The sequence below is a fragment of the Hesperophylax consimilis genome, chromosome 26, assembly GCF_061612785.1.
Source record: "Hesperophylax consimilis isolate HC1 chromosome 26, BYU_Hcon_1.0, whole genome shotgun sequence".
Classification (NCBI taxonomy): Eukaryota; Metazoa; Arthropoda; class Insecta; order Trichoptera; family Limnephilidae; genus Hesperophylax; species Hesperophylax consimilis.
Window position 1 is genome coordinate 29179559 of NC_142861.1, and position 22847 is coordinate 29202405.

At 35.5% G+C, this 22847-nt stretch overlaps 3 protein-coding genes across 4 annotated transcripts in view; 1 reads left to right on the forward strand and 2 right to left on the reverse strand.

Moving 5' to 3' along the window:
* LOC149411387 (uncharacterized) overlaps positions 1-22847 on the forward strand; it is a 710246-nt gene that overhangs the window by 682808 nt on the left and 4591 nt on the right. The gene's annotated exons all lie outside the window — the stretch shown is intronic.
* sinu (claudin family member sinuous) lies at positions 991-17536 on the reverse strand. 2 transcript variants are annotated; one of them, XM_089647360.1, is made up of 6 exons: positions 17418-17536; positions 10575-10724; positions 7595-7734; positions 6535-6690; positions 4803-4889; positions 991-4056 (listed from the first exon to the last, which is right to left on the reverse strand). In XM_089647360.1, exons 1-6 carry the CDS (start codon positions 17462-17464, stop codon positions 3905-3907), a joined length of 732 nt encoding a protein of 243 aa, XP_089503486.1. In that variant the 5' UTR covers positions 17465-17536; the 3' UTR covers positions 991-3904. The 2 variants fall into 2 exon arrangements, with proteins under 2 accessions (XP_089503486.1, XP_089503488.1); XM_089647362.1 differs by having other exon boundaries at positions 17244-17508.
* On the reverse strand, positions 18056-22778 carry kune (claudin). The gene is made up of 3 exons (XM_089647364.1): positions 22562-22778; positions 21367-21645; positions 18056-21016 (listed from the first exon to the last, which is right to left on the reverse strand). The coding sequence occupies exons 1-3, from the start codon at positions 22698-22700 to the stop codon at positions 20739-20741; spliced, it is 696 nt and encodes a 231-aa protein (XP_089503490.1). The 5' UTR covers positions 22701-22778; the 3' UTR covers positions 18056-20738.

Consider the following 22847-nt stretch of genomic DNA (forward strand, 5'->3'; position numbering starts at 1 on the left):
TTCTTTATTTATTTTCGAATGTCGATTAATAGTTTTAATGAATTGTATAACATCATACAACCCGATATATTTAAGGTACCTATGTATTTATTTATTAAGGATAAGAAAAGACATTAGAATATTTAGAAATAATAACAAAATATACGAATAAATAATTTACATCACTTAAATCGTATAATAAACTCCTTTCTCTAACCAATTCAATTAACTTTTCCGTGTTTGTAACCTCAGACATCGCGGCGTTCTGGCGTTCTCTGCCTCGACGGGAAAAGAACTCTTAGAACGCGACGTTCCGTTTTGATCGCCGTGTTCTGACTGCCCACTGTGTGCGTTGTTGTTATAGTATCAGTACATTCTAATTAACGCCGAACGCGGAACTCGGAACTCCTGACCGCTCTCTGTGTGCTCCCGCTCTTAAGGTTTCTGATGATTTTTTTAATCACGTGTTATGCAAACGGATTCTTCAAATTTGGTTCCATTTAGGAAATGCAGCGTAAATTAACTAAAACTTTTATTTTGATAGTAGAGGCAGGTAGGTAGGTACATACGACTCTTAAAAAACCTATTTTGGATATAATGATTAATGGTTATAACGATCAAATTTATTCGGTCCCCTCGTGCTCATTATAACCAAGTTTGGCTTATTTTGATTTGCCGTGTTTTGACACATTAAAATAGGTTTTTAGATTAGTTTTTTTTTTAATTAATAAAAGAAAAATCTAAACTTTAAACCTATTTACATATTATTTGTCACATCAATAGTAATGAACATTAAAAGTGACGGCCAAGTGAACGCAATGAATTTGTCAATTTTAATTTTAACGTAAATAGCTATTTAAAATGCATCTATTTTGCGTCTCCGCAGATTAAAATAAATGCTCCTCATTGTGTTATTGAACTGATGAAGTGCTTTAATAATCTGTGCTTATTAAGAATGTCCAGCGTACCTGGTATTTGCTGAAAAAATACTTCATAAATAAAAGACAGGTGTAAGAGTAAAAAATCTTAAAATAAATTTATTACAATAAATTGTGCCACTTATAACAGAAACATTTGCATACTTTTTCCAATAATTACATGAAATATTATACAGCGGCAACACTATTGGCAATAAACCTTTTATTACTTTAAAACAAAATTTAAAAATAATCAGTAAAATGGATGGAAAATAAATCAGCAAATACATATTGATGTAATAGAATAATATTTATCAAATGTAGCAATGAGATTCCTCGCAGTTTACTCTCATGGAAAGAAAACCATTTTTATATTGAATGATTACATAAATTATATTATTTTGAGCTGTGAGATTCAATGTGCATTTTTTTTTAAATTTTTGTGGAATATTTGAAGATATGATTTCAATAATTAATCAATGTAATGCTTTAATTAAATCACTTAAAATAATCAGGTTTTCATTTTGTTTTCTTCTTGCAACAAAGGCACTAAACATGACCCTATCATCTCTAGACCCTTCACAAAATGGTTAAGACAAAGTATCATTACAATACTTCTTTTTCCAAGATTGTATAAAAAAATACTGCGCATAACTTTTAGATCCAATGTTATAATTGCAAATAAATGTATTTATTTGGTTGTTTCGTTACAATAAATCAAATAATATGCAATCGATATATATATAATTATAACGTAACGTAATATTGTGTAGAAATTTTCAAGATAATCGTAAAAGTAGGTTCCGACAATATTTTATATAAAGTAAATTTTAGTTGTTATTGCAGTACAAGATTACGTAAAAAAAATCTTTTAAAAGGACGGACGTAGTTTGACAATGCCTGGTATTGTGCCCGCCCTTGAGGTGATTTTTCACAAAAACGGCGCTCTACAAATTATCCAATTATTATTATTATTATTATTATTATTATTGTCAAAAAGTAAATTAGAATAAAAAAATTAATACTGAAACATTATTTATAAATCAATATAATAAGGCAGTCGTCCCACGGGTCGGCAAGGAATTGACAAAAAACAGTGTGCTGTAAAGACATGAGAAAAGTTGCACAATGTACCTTGCATGATCTCTGCACAAAGCAGATAAGCTATGGTAGTTGAGGTAGCTTGTAGCTTAGAAAATTGTTGGTATTGCAGATTTCTGTTTTCAATGTCATTATGTTACCAACGTCAAATTGACTCACAGAGGTACTATTGGAGTGGAGACAGCCGAGTGGCGCCTAAACATGTAAACAATAACAAGCGACTGAATCAAGTCGGTCACCAAGTGACGAGGTTGTGATGTTAATGTGCCTAAACAATAACTTATTCAGAATATTTTTAAATCATTTTAAACTAAAATAAATGCTATTGGCAAAAACGATAATTAGAAGTTCGTTATGTGATATCAGCAGTAGCAGGTACTGCTCGCTGTGTACAGAAAGTACATTGCATCGCTCCCTCTCACCCCCCGACCCGTTTGCACTGCTGGCAAACTCCAATATGATCGTTGGTTTACCGAGAGCGGTATACTGCTCTATTTGTTGATTCTTTACCGACCCTTGGGCCGACAGCCTAAGGCATAACGTTTGTCAAAAAGCATAAGTAGATACTAGATTTCTAGCACTCATACATTTTTGTTGTGTATTATTAAATAATAATATAAATTCTCTTAAAAATAAGGACGGAATATTAGTTTGACAATGTCTGGTCTTGCATAATAGCATTTTAAAACAAAAAAATATGAAAAAATACTATGTACATAATATCATAGACAATGATGACATAATAAGACAATACATCGTGGTACAGTATTGTGCAATATATATATGAATGAGTCTTTGTGGTCAAATGAGTCAACTATGACTTACTGAAATTAGTGAACTATGAGTCAATTTAAACAGACTTACAGAATATGTACAGAATAACTCGAGCCAATGTCAAACTTTCAAATAATACGAAATATGCTTATAAACTATTGGACGATTTTCCTTAAAACTATAAGAATTGTATGTGAAAAATTATTATTATTCGTGATTCGGTTTTGTGTTTTGCGATTGTTATACGATTGTGTTTACTGTTCACTGCAAAATCGTTAATACAAAAAATGTAAGATTAATTAGAAAGAAATTGTTCGTAAGTTAATTCGAATAATATCGTTGTCAGCTTGATAAAATTAATTGTACATATTGTTGATTGAACACTTCAGTTGGTTAAGACATGCGTCACCTACAAGATTCGGATTGTATAAGTAACAATTATTTTCATTATTTTGATGGAAAATCTAATTTGATGAATTTTAACTTAACTAGACAACATCAAATTGTGTTTTCAGGTATTCCTCAAGGCACTGAATTAAGGCACAATTTAATTAAATTACATTAACCGACTTACATAGCCCAATAAACCGTGTTGAATGAATGGAATGAACACATTATTTGGAAGAGTCCCTTGAGCTGTATGATTATTAATCTATTTACATAATTAATTCATGTTTTTGCACTTAAAAAAGATCTGTGCATCTATGGTGCCAGAAAGATTTTACTAAGCCTAAGTTTTCAATCCAAACAAAATACCAAATACATTGTCAATGATGACAAACAAAATACTAAAAGGTCAAAGATGAGTTGCAGTATTAACACAGCATACCAAATAGACCAAGAAGGATTACGGAATTAACGCCTCAATTCCAAACAAAATACTAAAAAATCTAAGTGGGTTGCGACATTAACACCTGAAGACTATACTAATTAATCAAAGGTGTTTTGCAGTATTAAAACTAAAGACAATACCATTCACAAGTGGGTTGCGGTATTAACACGGTATGATAATACAAAACAATAAAAGAAATTATGTAAATAGATTTTGAATACAGCCGGGAGTACAGAAGTTTGTACGGATCAGATTCTGGCATTCCTGGTGATGTGATAATCTATACAAGTCTGTGGTGTGACTAGGCCTTGGTCTCCTGCTCCATCTCGAATCTGGCCTGCGACTCCTTGAGGCGTTCCCTCTTCTTGTTCTGGATGGTGGCCTCCGTTAGGAAGAGGGTGGCCGCTATGATGCAGGCCGCCGCCCCAACCACTCCCACGCCAAACGACCAACCTGCGTTGAAAACAACCTTAGATTAAAGGCTGGATAACATTTACAATGCAATCTATCCCTTCACATTGCACGTTTTGACACAATGTACGTGTTTTAGTGAAACTTGATGGATCACATATGCCACTTCCACGGACAACACTGTCATATGCGACAGGTTGAAAATTGAAATGAAGATTAAACAAACGTGTTTATTTGTATATTAAGCCCCACAGATTTTCCTTGTGGCTTATCGTCTTCTTTGGGGATGCTGCGTGAGGGTTTTTTTTGAAGAAATGAAGGAATGAACCTAGGTCTTAAAGACACTTATGTATTTGTTCAGTGATTTTTAAAAGTTTATGCAGTAGTTTCACTGTACAGTACAATAACATTTGATTTTGGAGATAAAATAAATGTTCTGATTCCGATCATCGAATCGGCTCATTCCTTGTATTTTGTGTTAGTTCTCATCATGTGGTTTACATTTCTTAGTATCTAATGATGATAACTAAACACAAATGAATAATTCATGAGTTACCTATCTGCAGTAAATTAGTGAGTAATATAAATAGTTTGTTTATCTGTTGAGGAAGTGGTCGAGAGTACAATCATGTAAATGTTACACAGGTATGTATTTGTTAATACATCATCTGGAGGAATTAATTAATTATTAACAATCGTTGTTGGCATGGTCCGGCATCCACTCATCCGTGCTTCCGAGTGATGCAAAGATTATTACTCCCAGGGAACCAGAATTAATTCATTATTACCTAGATAATTGTTGGCATGGTCCGGCATCCACTTTTCCGTGTTTCCGAATGATGCAAAGATTATAACTCCCAGGGATCCAGAAATACCTGTGAATAAATACAGATTTAATCAGGAAATATGTACATTCAACAATAATATTAAAGAGATATCCATTCCATCAAGCAATAAGTTATGCGTGGAGGCTTTAGGGAGTTGACATCTTGTCTTGGCCTTTTATGGTACCTGTCAAATTTGCACAATAAAGACAATAATATGAGAAAAACATCATATGCAAAGGAAGAGTAGGAAGGGGGGTGTTGCGGCTGTCGATGTCGCCCCGGATCCTTCCGACGTCGAACAAACTCAACGAACGGATTCGCTGGTGACCACCGCACGGAGTACTTGGGATACCAGCGCGCCAACTTCAAGTGCTCCTTGAATTTTTTCGGTACGACTTGTACAATATCTAAGCCGTATATGTTGGCATTTTGAAGTTATCGCCGGAGACCTGTGCCAGACCTGTGCCCGACCTGTAACGGACTGAAGCTCGTGGTCACTCACAGCGGACAATGAACCGATGTAAGTAACCCGTACTTCAAACGCCAACATTGGATCTATCTATGTATATCTCAATATTGGTAACTCCATTTTGAAGTGTTTAGGTTTCATGAAGAACCAATTTATCTTCTGTACAAATCATTCCACTTTTTATGTACTCTTTTCAGTAATCCGCCGCTCGAGTATCTGACAGGTCTCGTAAATTAGAATGTGACTTGTAAATACCTAGCAACCTTTTTGCTTATGACGGCAGTATAATCAGCCATTATTTTTACAAGCTGAAAGCACAAAATTAAGCTCTATAATTCACCAGTATTTGTATGCAAAATTAGACTCGACAATACATCGACGGGTTGGGTTTTCTTACTCTTAGACACTCATTTACTATACTGCGGTCTAGCTTGCTTTGCTACAGCTGATCATTTTACCAGTCACCAGAGTACATTATTGTTGTTTTAGGATATTTCCTATGTGTATTCTAGTAACTGTCGCATGTGTTCGTTTTGTTCTGCAACATTTTTTTGGTTTGAATAAGTTTATAAAATGAAGACTTCTCACAAGCATTACACCTTAAATTTACGAATACTTTTTACGAAATACCTGTTTTAATTATTTATCATATTTGGTATGTACGCACTATTGTAATCCGCCGCTTTCACTAATTTGTCCAGTTTTTGGGGTGGCAGATTAGTGTGAGAGAGTATTGTATTTTGACTAGCTGAAGTGTACCCAGCGTTGCTTGACTTTTCTCTACTTTCATTAAATATAATAACCATGTATTATATAGATAAACCTTCCGGAAGAAATTCTCTAAATGATAGTGAAAACCATATAAAACTCTGTTGCATAGTTTAGAAGAACTAAGCGCACAAACAGACAGAAGCGGATAGTGACTTTGTTTTACACTATTTAGAGATTTAATTGAAAGGTCAGCATTTGCTAGATTCATATATTTATGTACATTTGATTGTGGAAATGGGCAGTAATTGAAGTAAGAGCTGCATCAATAACATAGGTAAATTTAAGTTACGTTTCAGTGGAGTTAAGTTTCGGTGGATCATCTGCGTTTGAGAAAATTAGAGCTGGATGTGATATGGTCTGAGACTAGACCAGATCCAGTGGAGATCATCCCATCCTGGGATTTACCCTGATGGTAGCACCCTGATGATTAACTAAAGGCATGATTGAACTTACCAGCTCCGAGCAGTATGTAGCCAATCACTTTGATGAGCAGGAGAAATTTGTCTTGGTCGGGCCCGCAGCACAGGAAGAAGAGTAAAACGAGGATGGCGCTAATGAACACCCCGAGAAGACAAATGGTGTAGAACAGCTGCGTGCAGATCATGAAGGCTGACGAAGATAAAAGAATATTATGATCAGTGAAATTTGGAACATACAGTTATCGCACACATATCAGCTCGGAATCGGATCGACATCAACTCCCCGTCAACCAGCCACCAACGCAATAGCAGCTACGGCTGGGTGACTGCTCGTTGGGCTTATACAGTCACCTGGGGGAAGCCGGTGACGGCGAGACGTAAGCGCGGTAACTGAGATCACTAGCTTGTCCCGAGGCGAGGTGATTCCATTACAATGCTGATTAGTGTGTGTTGCAGTATGGAGTTTCACAAAAAGAACTCTGAACGGTTGGATCTGAGGCGATGCAGACCTGATGCCGGGGTGATATGTGTACGACAACCTGAAAGGAGGAACAATTCAGTGCAAGAATTGAATCCAAAGATTATTTTTTAATCTACCTTTAACTTCTTGATAGCCGACACTAAATTTTCGCCATGCGCCATCTGATTCTATTTTCGTAATACCTCACACATGTTTTTAGCAATATTATGTTTTTGTAAATTGTACCCTTTTACCAAATAATGTGTTAATATATGTATAAAAATAGTATCTAATCTAGAATAATTAGTTTCCCCAGAATAACTAGTTATATTCAGAGAAACGATTTTTTGAAAATATCCTTAACACACAAGAGGTTAATCGCATGTTAACACCGCATTTACTAACCGCATTGTTAGGTTCATCTAACAATGTAGTAGTTTCGAAATATGCATTAAATTATCAGACGGTCATATTTATACTTCGATAGCTGGTTTTCACTCAAGTGTTTTTTTTTCCGGAACCTGTAAAATCTTATACGGCCATTAGAATGAGGTCCAAACAAACTTATGAGGTCCACAAGACGTTGTCTTGTTAAATTTTACTAAAAAAATATTGGCGTAGAATAAAGACTTACGTGGCATCAGAAAGCCTCGAATCTGGTCATATCCGGCCGTGAAGGGATCGTAGACCCAGCGACAGCCCACGAAGAACCGGTTCTGGTAAACGTCCTGAGGGTCTGCCAGGGAACGGAAGCAGTGGGTCCATAGTCCTAGTCTGAAAGTAACAATAATGGATTCCATTCATCTCACTAACTAACTGACGATCTATACTTCAAGTCTCTGAGAAGTAGATTCCATAGTTTTTCTTATCAAACAAAATAATTTCAGTTGTGGGTCTGTCTGTCTGTCTGGGTCAAGAATTAAGACAAGCGATAAAATACCTACCTAAAATATTGTATTATATTGATAATCAGAAAAGTATTTTAATTCTATATTTAAATGTGTACATTTTTCTTTTGTTTAAATTTCTTGGTGTTAACCTAGATAAATAAAGTTGTGATTTTCCATTTTCAAGAATGCATTTTTTACTGCCAAACTAGATTACTAAGGACGGGTTGTTTCAGAGAGTTTGCACAATTCACCAAATTTCAAAGGTGATTTTCAAGTTCTGTGGAAGTTCTTTTATTCTTTCAGTTTTGTGAAACAACTGGCCAATATTGATATAATAACGGATCTTGAAAAAAACCTTCACGGAACTTGAAAATCTTCTTTGAAATTTGATGAATTGTTTAATTTCTGCGAAACAACCCGTCCTTACATAATATCCTGAAAGCTTTTAACATGGAAATCTAGCTGCTATTAAATAACATGCCAGCAACAAATCACAGCCATGAATGGGATTGTAGTTTTGTCGGGCTCGCTGCTGTATTTAACTACACTGGAACTTTAGTTTTATAATGATAATAATATAAATGAAGATAATAGCCACGTCCATTATTTCATGTTACAACTTTAAGATTGTTAAAAATGAACTTACTACAAAGAAAATTATATTTAGAATCAGCTTGCAATTAAATTTAATTGTAGGATGCACGAGGGGCGGGGGGAGGGGAGGGTTACTGGTGCAGTGACTCAACTGTCTTACGATTCTTTGCAGCAAAGATAACAAACAGTCCAAAAAAAAGAAAACTACAAACGTTAACATAATTATGTGCTTATACTAGTAGTTTCTGTGATTTAATAAAACAAAACCAAAATTTCCTCTTAACAGGTTCGCTGCCGCCTATGCACAATATAACTGATCCTGGGTGCCAAGCGGCACCACGGTTGAAAATCACTTAGCAGGTGCCGGCGTTTTCGTCCGTTTAGTCGCACTCTTTTTACTCTCTTCTTATTATTTTGATAAAACAAAAATAGACAATTTTTTTTTGTCTTTTGTTCAAATAATAACTAAAATACAAGTAGCAAATCAAATAAGATAACGAAAGTAATACACATCTCATGAAGAAAAAATATTTATTAAATTTGGTGGTACTCATTGACGCACTCAAGTTCATTTTCTAACTCCCTCTCAATGTTTTCAACTTGCAGAGATTTACGTAAGGGACGAGACTTTTTAGGACGAGATGGTCCAGCATCATCACTCATTATGACAATAAGAAGATTTTTACACAAAAAATTAAAAAACACAAACTTATCGTTTACTTTTTTGAATGGCCCTTTACAACAATAACCTAATTTTTTCTTGAAAACCAATTGCTATAAAATGTTGGTACAATTGTCAACAACAACGCTAGCTACAGAAACAACCATTCGCCGCGAGTGCCGGCAGGAAAATGATGTTTGTGCAGACATACTACTCATGGCTCCGGCCGGAGCCGCCGGCACCCAGTGCCAGACGCCGAATGGCTCCGACCGGAGTCGCCGGCAGCGAACCTGTTAAATAATAAGATTTGTAAGTAGGTACTTAAATACCTACCTATTTAATTATAAACCATATAATAATTTATGTAACATTTTTTTAAATTTCAAATAAGGAATTACACAATTTGTCCAAATAAATGTCTGAAAACTCAATGACAATTCTATTTTCAAACTTTCTTCAGGTAGGTGGGCACCACAATATTGAAAAACTCATCGAAGTTAACCCTTAAATGCATGATTTATTTATTTTTCTGGAAAAAAATATCTTTTGTAGATATTTACGTGCATATGCAAGGAAATATAAAGAATTTAATTTTTTTGTAATTTTTTAATGATATTTGATTAAAAAAAAATTGTTGCAGGTTTACAACACCATGTATTTAATAAAAATTAATATGAACAATTTACGTATGAAAAAAAAATAAAAAACCTAAAAAAATTAAAAGTACCGGAAAAACACGAGTTATTACATATAAGTATTGTATTTTGTATCTACTTAACTAAGAAAATCAAAATAATAACAGCAAAACAAAACTGTAATTCTAACCTCCAACCAATTTTCGAGAATCTTCACTTTGTTAAAGAAAAGGTGACATTTGACATTCGCGAAAGAACAACAAGGTGATGCCACTCGATAAAATATATTACCGTGAACTTGATAATTCTAAAACGGCATGCATTAAGTATACACCAAAGAGTTAAAGGTGGTTTGAACGGTATGTTGCAGTTTAGCAACAGTATGCATTTAAGGGTTAAACACCTAGTCAAAGTAAGGCTTGCTTGAATAATAAAATGGATGCAGCAGATTTTTTAAATCCGACACATAATGTAAAAAAAAATATACAGACAATGTCAAACGGGACTTCGCTACACTCAATCAATGAAGGTGAACATATTATGTACTTCCATTCACAATGGAGTGAGGAGTTGCTAACACACTTACACATTATTGTATATTTTCGTTTCCATTGTATTAACACAAACAAAATTCTGTATTATCACAGCATTATTAGTATTATTCAATCGAGGTGGTCGGTAATTGGGTAAGAAGCTCAGCTAGCAGTCAGACAGATCGATTTTATTACTTATGGTAACCAACCTACTTCCTTTTAAATGCAACTTAGGCGAAAGGTTCTTACTTTAAATTTTAGATTTCGTAGGACACAATGTAAATGGGGGGGGGGGACTTACCTTTCCAGTTTGGCACCCGTGATGCGGTAGTCGCTGACCAGCCACGAGGGCGTGCTGAATGCAAGCACCACACACACCAGTGCAATGACAAAGACCCCAATGGCGCAGTTTCCCGCCAAACTACGTGGCTTTACGTCCACATCTCTCGCCCTAAACAGAAACAATTGTGCCATTAATTAACACATCATCCACGACAAAGAGACACGGCCAAATTCAGATACCTAATAACACGTTGGTGAACTCTAGGGACTGTGCTACTATCAAAGGAATAATATAAAATGGAAGCTATGACACGGATGCTCAACATTGATTACAGGAGATTTTCACCAATATCAAGTAATCGTAAACGGTTCAATTTGGTGGAAACTCACTGAGGGAGCTAGCAGGACCAATAGCAGGACACTGCCACCTCAAGAGAGAAGTGCAGCCGTTGGAAGTGGATGATGTTGTCCCGCTTCAATGGGAAGTAGAATACCATATTGTGGAACCAGGAAAATGGTTGGTTGGAGACAACCTCAGCCCTAGTGAACTGGGTTACTTATGTCAAGGGAATAAGAGATAGCCCAATGGGCCTATGGCCTGAGTGCATACACACCCTATGCTCACCGTCTCTTAACTCCTCAATTCTGTGCCATATTTTGACCATGAGGTCGAAGTATTTCTGCTTTACAATAAAATCCAAATGAATGGAATATTTCTGAATGTATCCGAAAACTAAAAACTGCTCTTGAAAGGTAATAAAATACGCTTTCAAATTTTATTATCAAAAAAAAAAAAAAAAATTTGATATATGATTTAAGATTTTCACGGCCAAAAGTATTTTTGCTATTTGTTTTTGGGGTGTTATGCCGTTTTGCGCTAACTCCTTCTTTAGCCAACGTATCGGACAGCATTGCAGTGTCCATCATCAGGGCAGATGTGTTATTTGGAAACGTTGGCTAAAGAAGGAGTTAGCGCAACACGGCATAACACCCCAAAAACAAACAACAAAAAAGTATATTTAGTGTTTTAATATTAACAAATAGCAAAAATAATTTTTATTAATTTTTAATTAAAATAATTTTTGATATATTCAAATTGTAAATGTGAACATAAAAAAAAATTAATGGCTCACCTTACGTTTTTTGTAAATAAAATTACTGATAATGAAAAAATATATTAAAAAATGGGCATTTTATTAGACTAAGGTTATTACAAACGTTATTGTCACCTCACTTTTGTGTCATTTTGAAAACATGAAAACCATTAATAAAAAAAGTTTCATTATTTTTTTCAAATATCATTCTGAACCTTTGGTTTAATAAAAGTACACATTTTAAATATTCTGTGGTTAACTTTGAATGAAAGTTGTGAGGTTTTCTCTTTCTAACACAGTTTAGATCATATTTCTCAACATGACAGTGAGGGAGATGCAACGATTTGTCAATCATTTAAAATATAATTTTCAATGTTATATTTGGCTTTGTGATACTTAAAAAATATTACCCATCTAAGGGTTAAAAATTGTTAGTATTAATATCAACATGGCTATCCTAGGAGAAGCTGCAATGATTTTAGGCTTCCTAAGACAAATTTATTGGCAACACAAAACAATATTTATTATAACTGCTTTAAAATGTATTAAGGAAGCTAAAAGTATTTTTTTGTGGATTACGTCTCAACATTGTGAAGTCAAAATTTTAGTATGTAGGTAATAGAATATTATAATGGTAGTTATTATTATTGAATAGATATACACTAAACATAAAATGTTCAAATTTTATATGAAGTAACAAAACCTTTACAACACAACACCATTAGAGATTGCGCAAAGCATACAAACTACAAAACACCAAAGACTTGTTGTACACCTTAACTGCAAATAATTACAGGTCGAGTTACAGACAAAGACAAGTCTTTTGTCCCTTGGCTAGGTATCCAATTTTCTACCAGGTATTTACTTGAGTATAATGGTACAAATTTATTGGTCTCCACTGCTTATTGGTTGTTGGCCTTGTTGGTTGCCGAGTTATTTCCTAACATCGAGTATTGGTTCACGCACAGTTTCCCAGCAAGCAAGCTTTACTGTGTTCTCCTTGGAGAATAATGCATGAGACACAATGGTTAATGGCTGGTATAGGCTATTAGGTATTGTTGTAGGTATTTGTGACATTTAAGTAGCACTAAGCAGTGGTGTAATGATTTCTTGAGCAGAATGGGCAACCACCCGGAGCCCATGACTCAAAATAGATAATAATATAGTACTTATTTACTATAATATATATTTCGCCCTGATGAAGAAACAGTTGTTCCGAAACCGGTCGGCGTTTATTAAAAATTAAATATATGTTAGTTCAAACAAAGTTACCTTGCTTCACTTATTTAATATTATATATCTTTACAGTGCCCTAAACGGCACTATACAAATTAACCAACTAATATTATGTATCTTTACAGTGTCCTAAACTGCGCTACACAAATTATCCCACTAATATTATGTGGCCTGATGAAGGACACTGTAACACTGTCCTAAACATTGCCTAAAGAAGGAGGAATCGCAACACGGAATAATAACCCAAAAATGAATAGCGATAATTAATATTATTATTACCTTCCATCTTCAACAAAGAAAGCAATCAAATTTAAAACTGCAGTAGATTATAGTTGTGATAGATACAAAATACACCAACTAAATAAAATAACAAATTCCGTGTAATTTGCCACTATGACGTCAAGCTCAGCTGCTATGAATGGGCAGTTGCATACCTGATGTTTTATGTACTGGAAAAGAGTAAATAGAAGGAGAATTATAACTATTAACAATGATTTTGTTAAACAATGGGCTGATCGCAGATGCAGTTGATAAAGACCCCGAGAAAATCATATGCCACGAGACTTAAGCTATTATAAGCAACACGGAACTTATTACTAAGAATTATCTCTAAATATTATAAAATAAAGTCGCTTTCCACGTCTGTTTGTTTGCGCGCTTAGTTCTTCTAAACTACGCATAGAATTTTGATGGGGTTTTCAGTATCATTTAGATAATTTTTTCCGGAAGGTTTATATATTTACATGCATATTATATTTGTAGAAAGTAGAGATAAGTCGATGTTTTATAATCAAGTCCTAAAAATATATTTTCGGGCACTACATTGCTAACGCTGGCTAAACCTCATAAGATACATCAAAATAATGTACTACGGAAATGTACATCTTAAAAAGGCCTACAGAAAAGTCAACAATGGTATTAGTCTATCTCCTAAGGACTAAGAAACTTGCACATGAATTCATGAATACAGCGAGTCCCAAGAGCTGAAATGTCCGCAAATGTCTGGAGCCAGTAGGACTACGGGATCCCCAATTTTGAAGTATATTGGGAGGCGGAAGAGAGTGGGAAAGTACCGTAGTAAGTTCGGAAGTACCTAGCAATACATATGTGATAACCAAACACGGCTAAGACATTTCAAGCAACCCTTCAATTCTGAATGGTGCTCTTTCACCAGGGAGATGTTGAGAGTATTTAATATATTTAGAAGGACGAGAAGGATTTTGAAGGGCGACATTCTGCCCTCTCTTATCATAAGCTAATACGGATACTAATTATTTCAACATGAGGGTGGGTGATCATGTAAGAAGTATTGCAAACGTGTTTTAAATAATATAAAACATTTTCATAAAAAAAGTACCTAAATGATCTTTAGTGTATTTCCAGGACCGGCCGTGAACCAAACGGCGTCTGGCCCCAGTAAAAATCTTAAGGGCGATGTGTTAGGTATTATCAGCTCCTCGGTAAGTCAGCGCCCGAAGTGGACCGCTCCAATTGCGCCTGCACAGGGCCGACCCTGACAATTCACCATCCTTCTGATAGCTTATCCATAGGATAATATATATTAATATAAACAAATAAATACTCACAATAGGTAAAACAACTTGGCTAAGTTATCCAATATAAATATAGCCACGATTTATAATTTACTATTAGTTTACTATTTTGTTCGAGTACAAAATAGTAATCCACGACTTTATAAATAAATAAATCGAAAATATGCGTTATCCTACTGATAAGCTATGATGAGGAAGGTGAAATATTTTGCGTTGTGACTAAATTATACTGCTAGTGTTTGGTCACGAAATGAGAATATGTTTAGTTCCTACCTTTCCCCAATCATCACCTTGCTCAAAAACTGTTTCAAATTTGGAACAATTGCAAGAAAATAGTGCAAGTTTGGGTGTTTTGTTTTGGACCGAGAAGGAATTGGACTATCATGGAAGCAGGTTGTTGGTGTTGTATTGCTTGGAGGTATCACGGAGGAACTATATAAAATAAAGAAATTATGTAATGTGCTCCTTGGCAGAGACGGTACAATGGTAGATAATTTTTTTTTATTTAATATATAGAACATTACAATAATTAAAAAATTTAGATATTGCGAATAAATTATATTTTTTTAACGAAACTGCCCAACTCATTTTAGAAATTATTTCTCGTGTTTGAATTGGTCCTCCTTTGCCTTCCCATACCTTGTTATCCTACATACATTAATTGGTCCTCCTTTGCCTTCCCATACCTTGTTATCCTACATACATTAATTGGTCCTCCTTTGCCTTCCCATACCTTGTTATCCTACATACATTAATTGGTCCTCCTTTGCCTTCCCATACCTTGTTATCCTACATACATTAATTGGTCCTCCTTTGCCTTCCCATACCTTGTTATCCTACATACATTAATTGGTCCTCCTTTGCCTTCCCATACCTTGTTATCCTACATACATTAATTGGTCCTCCTTTGCCTTCCCATACCTTGTTATCCTACATACATTAATTGGTCCTCCTTTGCCTTCCCATACCTTGTTATCCTACATACATTAATTGGTCCTCCTTTGCCTTCCCATACCTTGTTATCCTACATACATTAATTGGTCCTCCTTTGCCTTCCCATACCTTGTTATCCTACATACATTAATTGGTCCTCCTTTGCCTTCCCATACCTTGTTATCCTACATACATTAATTGGTCCTCCTTTGCCTTCCCATACCTTGTTATCCTACATACATTAATTGGTCCTCCTTTGCCTTCCCATACCTTGTTATCCTACATACATTAATTGGTCCTCCTTTGCCTTCCCATACCTTGTTATCCTACATACATTAATTGGTCCTCCTTTGCCTTCCCATACCTTGTTATCCTACATACATTAATTGGTCCTCCTTTGCCTTCCCATACCTTGTTATCCTACATACATTAATTGGTCCTCCTTTGCCTTCCCATACCTTGTTATCCTACATACATTAATTGGTCCTCCTTTGCCTTCCCATACCTTGTTATCCTACATACATTAATTGGTCCTCCTTTGCCTTCCCATACCTTGTTATCCTACATACATTAATTGGTCCTCCTTTGCCTTCCCATACCTTGTTATCCTACATACATTAATTGGTCCCCCTTTGCCTTCCTATACCTTGTTATCCTACATACATTAATTGGTCCTCCTTTGCCTTCCCATACCTTGTTATCCTACATACATTAATTGGTCCTCCTTTGCCTTCCCATACCTTGTTATCCTACATACATTAATTGGTCCCCCTTTGCCTTCCTATACCTTGTTATCCTACATACATTAATTGGTCCCCCTTTGCCTTCCTATACCTTGTTATCCTACATACATTAATTGGTCCCCCTTTGCCTTCCTATACCTTGTTATCCTACATACATTAATTAGTCCTCCTTTGCCTTCCCATACCTTGTTATCCTACATACATTAATTGGTCCTCCTTTGCCTTCCCATACCTTCCCTACATACATTAATTTGTAGACTGCATAACATCGTTTTTCTCGAAAATAAGATTTTAAAGCTACCCGGTGTTAAAATTAGTCCCGCTTCGAATAGTAAGACTTGTAAAAAAATCCATTAAATTATTAAACTCAAATTAGTAAAACGTCCATTTCGCAGAATCAAGTAAACTAAGTCTTTTAAAACAAAGCCTTAACTTACAAATGTTCTGAACATGAATAAAAATAATGACCGGTCTTTCATTTTTGTTCACAACGAGGTTTTTTGTGCCTCCTATAAAATTTGACAAATGATGGTTAAGTATTCTACGATTTAAGCCGACGATATACTACTACCCAATTCCATCAAATACCAATTCGTCTAAAGTATTAACAGTAAATTTTGAAGTTGATGCGACAGTTATAAAAATCAATAACAACATTTTTTTATGAAAATTATCTCAGGGGCACAATATTATAATAATGACTCAGACAAAAGAAACATACGAAAACCACCGGTAAATACAAATAGATCGAAATTGATTTATCTTCAGTTAAAAGATATTATTAAGATAAATTTAACAAAATAGCGACAATTTTATGACACAATTTAGTTTCGCTTTCCAGCTTGCCCACAATATTATCGCTTTGGGACCTGCGTGATAAATAATCTGTTAGAACAATACTAACTATCACACGTATAATTACATCGTAAATAGGTCAAACAGCAAACAATCTCACGGAAATACAGGCAAAAACACGTCATGTGCAGTGACAACCTGACTGATTAGTACGAAAGGTGCGAAAATATGTTAACGCAAGCAATTTTCTATAAAAACTAAAAGCAGCAAAGTTAAAATAAGCAGATTATAGTATAATATGGTGCCAGGTTAGCGTAAACATTAAAATAAATACCCCTTTCCCATTTAAAAACAGTTGAAGGCACCAATTTGTAAACACGACACACTACACTTGACTTCACTATCTTGATTGACGATTTGTTATGAATATTACGAGACCCGGTGGATTAAATGTTACGTTATCAAATGTACAAGATTATGATACAGTCAAAACATCAGGATAACGAACATTTTGTTTGTGTCACGCCCAGAAATTAGTCCACTGGTCGTTTGCATTACACTTGCACTTGTCAAACAAACAAGAAAATGAAGAAATCAAGAAATTATGCCTAGTGCCCACGCCTACTCTCCTTGTCATATAAATGGAATGTTTGAAATTCAATTACCTAACAAGCATGCAATAGCAATCCTTATGTACATGTACGTTTAGATCTTTTTTCCTACTTTTATCTATTTTTTGCTACACGAAAATGATCCTTAGTGTAAATTGACGTTAATGTTGCCATCTTAAAAATATAATAAGAAACTTATTATATTATTGTAGAAATAATTTTTGTTAACAGGCAATAGTATGTACGAAGTTGCCAACGTAACGAAATAAAATATTTATAATGAAGTTCCTAATAAAAAGGAATGATTCATTCGCAGCGTCGCAGGATGGTCGTAGTTAGGTGGTTCTATCACGGTGTCAGTCTACAGATCTACAGCGAATATCAAACTGTGTGAGCTGTTTGAAATTAGATTAGCGATTTATACATTACTTTTGATAAAAATTGTGCACCACCGCCATAGCTTGACTTATGGCTTTAAAAGTCTCTTATAGGAACATAAATAGTGAAAAAAATTAAAGAAAAATAACAATCACATTTTGATTTTTTTATTTGACGTGAAATCATTACATTAACATTTTTGTCAAAACCATACAATAAATTTAATTTAAATTCAAAACTACAACACATATTTGGATGGATTAAACAACACAGGGCATGTCACTACAAATAAATTCGCTCAGTGCCTATGTCATCTCTGAGGATGCTGTGTAGATGGTATTTTTTAAAAGAGGAAGGATGAACATACATCTTGAGGAGACTGAATGGTTTCACGGCCGAGCTGTTTGAACTTGTGAATGAGTTGCAGAAACAACTCATTCTCATGTAATAAATACAATCTTAAGCCCTACAATAGCACCTCTACCCCCGTTGACGAAGGAAGAGGGGCGACGTGTCCCTGGCACTGTATAATACAATATATAAATACAATCTTGTTCAGGTACCTACCAACTTCATGCCTAAGAATAAAACAACATCTTAGTCTACTTTAAACACACTTATTATTAATAATTACTTTTCTCTTCAATAGTTGCAAAATTACTTTGTATACACCACTTTAAATTAATAATAATCTCCATGTTTCATTATCCTGACTAAGAAGCCATTAGCATTGAAACATGTAGATTATTATTAATTAAACATGGTTTATACAAAATGTTTCATTTTCATATAATAACCTCTATGTTTATTTCGTGTTGCTGAAATTAGACATACATATTTTGAAAAGTAGATTGCATTGCGATGCATTTTGTTTCGCAAAAAAAAATATCATTGAAGTGGACAAAAATTACAAAACTAGATGAAAATATTATACCACGATTTTAGGGTACATTGGTGTATGGCATAACAATGATAAAAGGCATCAAGATTTTGCAGAGATTCTCATGAGATTCAAAGTTTAAATACACAAGGCAACAAACAGGTGAATAGTTAAATATTAGATAAAACTATGTTAAACTCTTAGAGGTAAAATCATTACAGGGCACAGAGCTACAATTAGAGGAGCATAATATATCGTTGAAGTGTTTTCCACAAGCGGTAATCGGTGATCGTAGACCGGGTTTTGTAGTCTCCGGTCGGTCGGCGTTAGAGCGTCGGAGGCCAAATCGGACGGACAAAAGTGGAACCTATTTTTTCAGCTTTATGTCTCATCTAAAAATAATACATCAATGTAACAAGGCACTTTAATGTCAAATATTAAACAAAATAATAACAAAGTATATTGAAATAGTACAAAAAGGCACTTGGATTCCAATGGACAGTGTTTATTGATACATTTTATTGTAATTTATACAATTTATTATTGTATAGGACGGATTTACTTAAATAAAAAGCAGAAAACTGCAGAATATAATAAAAATAATAGCCTATATCACTAAAAATATGTTTGTTTGTTTGATAAAACAAATTTTATTGAAAAAAAATATTACTTATGTATTCTTTAGATGTAAATTAATTTAAAGATTTAGTCAACTTATTAATAATGTTGATATTAAAATTGATTGAAGTTATGCAAATACATATTATATTCTGTATGTTACATTGCCTGTAAATGTCACAAATGAATACCCCACATTTACAAAGTTTCACATGGTGAAATTTTATTTTTTAATAAATTGTCAGTTTTCCCATGTGCATTTTAATTTTTGATATGATGCTAAATCTTTAGAGATTCTTGAGTTTCTAAGAAACATAACACTTCCTCACAGCCACAGCATGATTGTGGAATTTCTAACATTAATACCAACAAATTATACTCCCCATTATCCAAAATGATCTCGCTTCATACAAAAGTTTTACAATTAAAGGGAATAAATGACGAATTGTACATATCGAATCAACGTAAAACAAGTCACTCAACTACTCAATATGCATAGTTCCTCGGAGCATATTCCATTGAGATATCAATAGAACAAATACATACACCTGACGCCTGTCCACTAAAGATTGCAATCGTTTTGTAGGATAATCTGTAAAATGGACAGCCCGTTTCTGTACAAAATCAAGGTCTTTTTGTCAGATATTTTGGGGCTCCAGAGGTGGCATCTAAATTCAACCGTGGGGCGCACTTGCCCTTTATACAGTGCTAGCAGTTGTGTACTATGTGGTGCACCTCGGTGGGAGGAACTCTTACTTTTAGATACTCGGGGAACAATGTTATGGAACCAGGAGACATAATTAAAAACCCTGGTCCTGGTGAACTTTAGTAAAAGAACTGTGCAAGATGATAGTGTACTCAATCTTAAAATCACCTCTTGGCCTCCACGACAGGTGAACATCTAGCATGGAGTACAGTTTACATTATCTTGTGTTTATTTTAAATATCCATGTTTAGTTGAAAAACTAAATGAGAAACATAATAGTACTTGCACATAATAAATACATACATAGTTAGTTATAAGAGCTATGCAGATTGTATCAACAATAATAAAATAAACCTCATTTGAGTGAATTGACATCTTTTCACAAATAATATAAACAGTTATTGCATCTATCTGTTTTGAGAGTTTTTAACATGGCTGGAGTCTTAATAATTAACAAACTTTCGGACGAAATACGTCTTACAAAGACAGAACAAAATCTAGTAATAAAATATTGCCATTAAATATGATGCAATATTGTGTTTTAACACGGCTAACCATTTTAAACAGCGAGCTACAATAAAACAACAAACTTTCGGACGGAATGAGTCTTACGATGACTTCTAAATTATTTCTTTTCTAAGTGGTATAGATATCACTGGTGGTGGTCGCATATCCCATCTTCCTTTCGTCGAGGCCGTAGCTCGAGTGCTCGCGGCTCTGTATCTCGTGGAGTCGGCGGTACCGCTGAACGCGCGCCTCCACCAGGAACAGGACGCCGGCCGGGAACAGCAACAGCACGCCCACCACGCCCAGAGCGTACGCCCAGCCCAGGTCGTTGTGCTCCCAGTTGGGCATCCAGTCGCGGCCGTCGCCACGTGCGCCGAAGGTTATCACGGATATGAGACCGCTCAGACCTGCGAAGGAAATGTTTAAAGTTAGACACGAGAAAGAGCATATTGGAGATGGGCCATGTATCATTATTAGTAAGAAAGTGCAAGCACAAAAGTGTAGCAAAGATCTTTCCATCCATAATACAGCAAATCGCATTTTGGACAGGCGCTCCGCCATTATTCTACCTACACACCAAACAGGTGACTTTCGTTGCATAGCCGCTTTTGACAGTCTGTGCACTTTGGTCGTAGCTCAGGGACAGTCGAAACGCTTCCATATCATAGCCTCCTTTGCTATGCAGGCCAGCGCAGACAGGCACAGCGTCAGCGTGACGGTGAAGGAGGACAATAGCCTGCAATGATGAGCGCGTTACCTGCAATGATGAGTTCCGCCCCGAGGGTCAGAAGCAGCAGGATGTAGCGGTCATTGTCCTTGGAGCAGCTCCAGTACAGCGCCACACAGGCCAGTGCGGACAGGCACAGCGTTAAGGTGACGGTGAAAAAGAACTGGGTGGCCACGAAGAAGCCCGGCAGAAGGATGTTGTGGATGATGTAGTACTCCTCCTCAAACACCCACCAGCAGCCGGTGAACACCACATCGTTGTACCAGTGGCGGGGGTCCGTGAAGCCGTTGAAGCAGACTTGCCATAGTCCTGAACAATATTACACTACATTATTATTTTTTATGTTATTACCTCAATGGAGAAAGTCAGTCAGTAGAGAAACACAGTATAAAGACAGGGCAACTATATCGCCACCCCATTGCGCAATATTGTGAGGCAGGTTTATGGATTTAATTATGCAGGTCTTGAAGAAGCCCGGATTATATGAAGGAGGAAAATCAGATACCGGTAGCTCATTCGACATGCGAGCCCGCTTACACAAAAACGAGTCAATATCAACTGTGAACGGATCAAGTTTTGTGTACGTACACCGGTGCACAGGATCAATGCTGCTAGCTACTTCGAGCGGGCAACATTAAAATACCTGTAGAATAGATTCAGCATGCCTACATTGCGTCTGTGAAGATGGCAATCGTTAACAATTGAATTAATTACGAATAACCTGACAATATTTGAAAATCTCCTACTACCACCACAGTAAGCGGAAAATGTTGCTTGCATCGTGGTGGAGGACTTAGCCAGCCGAGGAAAACCGAGGAATTGAACGCACGACGCCTGGGTGGGACCCAAACGCGATGGAAACTCAGCCACTGACTGGTCAAAAAACCAAGTGAAATTAAATAATCTCTGCCTAAAAATGCAGCAGTTGGGGAAATAATTACCAAGGTAGCAACTTTACGTAGCATTAATCGATCAAAGAAATCTTTATTTTTAACGACTAATATTTTGTGATTGACAATATAGTAGTCGAAAACAAACTAATTTTTCTGTATTAAAATCGATCTGAAGTACACGTTAAGATATCTTAATAAAATAAGGAGGATTAATATTGATAGAAGCCCGAAATTATTAACTTCTACCATTAAATTCTCGATTAAACATCGGTTTGAAAACATGCCACACCTTCTTGTTGACATGTGAAACCAAAATAATTAGGGTTACATACCTATCCTAATGAACTTCGGATTTTCTAGTTTGCCGTCTGTTTCCAACCAGTTGGGACTGCAGAACGATATAACCACAAATAGAAACGCAACAGCGAAAAATCCGAGGGCGCACAGCCCTGTTTTCGATTTAGAAACCATTTTAAAGGTTTGGTGGGTTTGGTTTTTCACTGTTTTCAGGCGTTGACAAACATCACAATAGCTGACACATCCAGAGAATCCAGAGTTACCAACAAAAATATTTAAGAACGAAGACCATACGAAGACTAACGATTGAAACGACAGTCT

What these genes read in the sequence shown, in the direction of transcription:
- sinu (XM_089647360.1), bottom strand. Translation starts at nt 17,464, where the DNA reads ATGCAAACGACCAGTGGACTAATTTCTGGGCGTGACACAAACAAAAT. An exon ending in GGGCGTGACACAAACAAAAT is followed by an intron (nt 10,725 to 17,417) that starts GTTCGTTATCCT and finishes GTTTCTGTTTAG; the next exon opens with GGCGAGAGATGTGGACGTAA. An exon ending in ACGGGTGCCAAACTGGAAAG is followed by an intron (nt 7,735 to 10,574) that starts GTAAGTCCCCCC and finishes TGTTACTTTCAG; the next exon opens with ACTAGGACTATGGACCCACT.
- kune (XM_089647364.1), bottom strand. Translation starts at nt 22,700, where the DNA reads ATGGTTTCTAAATCGAAAACAGGGCTGTGCGCCCTCGGATTTTTCGCT. An exon ending in TCCGAAGTTCATTAGGATAG is followed by an intron (nt 21,646 to 22,561) that starts GTATGTAACCCT and finishes AATATTGTTCAG; the next exon opens with GACTATGGCAAGTCTGCTTC. An exon ending in GGCGGAACTCATCATTGCAG is followed by an intron (nt 21,017 to 21,366) that starts GTAACGCGCTCA and finishes TTTCCTTCGCAG; the next exon opens with GTCTGAGCGGTCTCATATCC.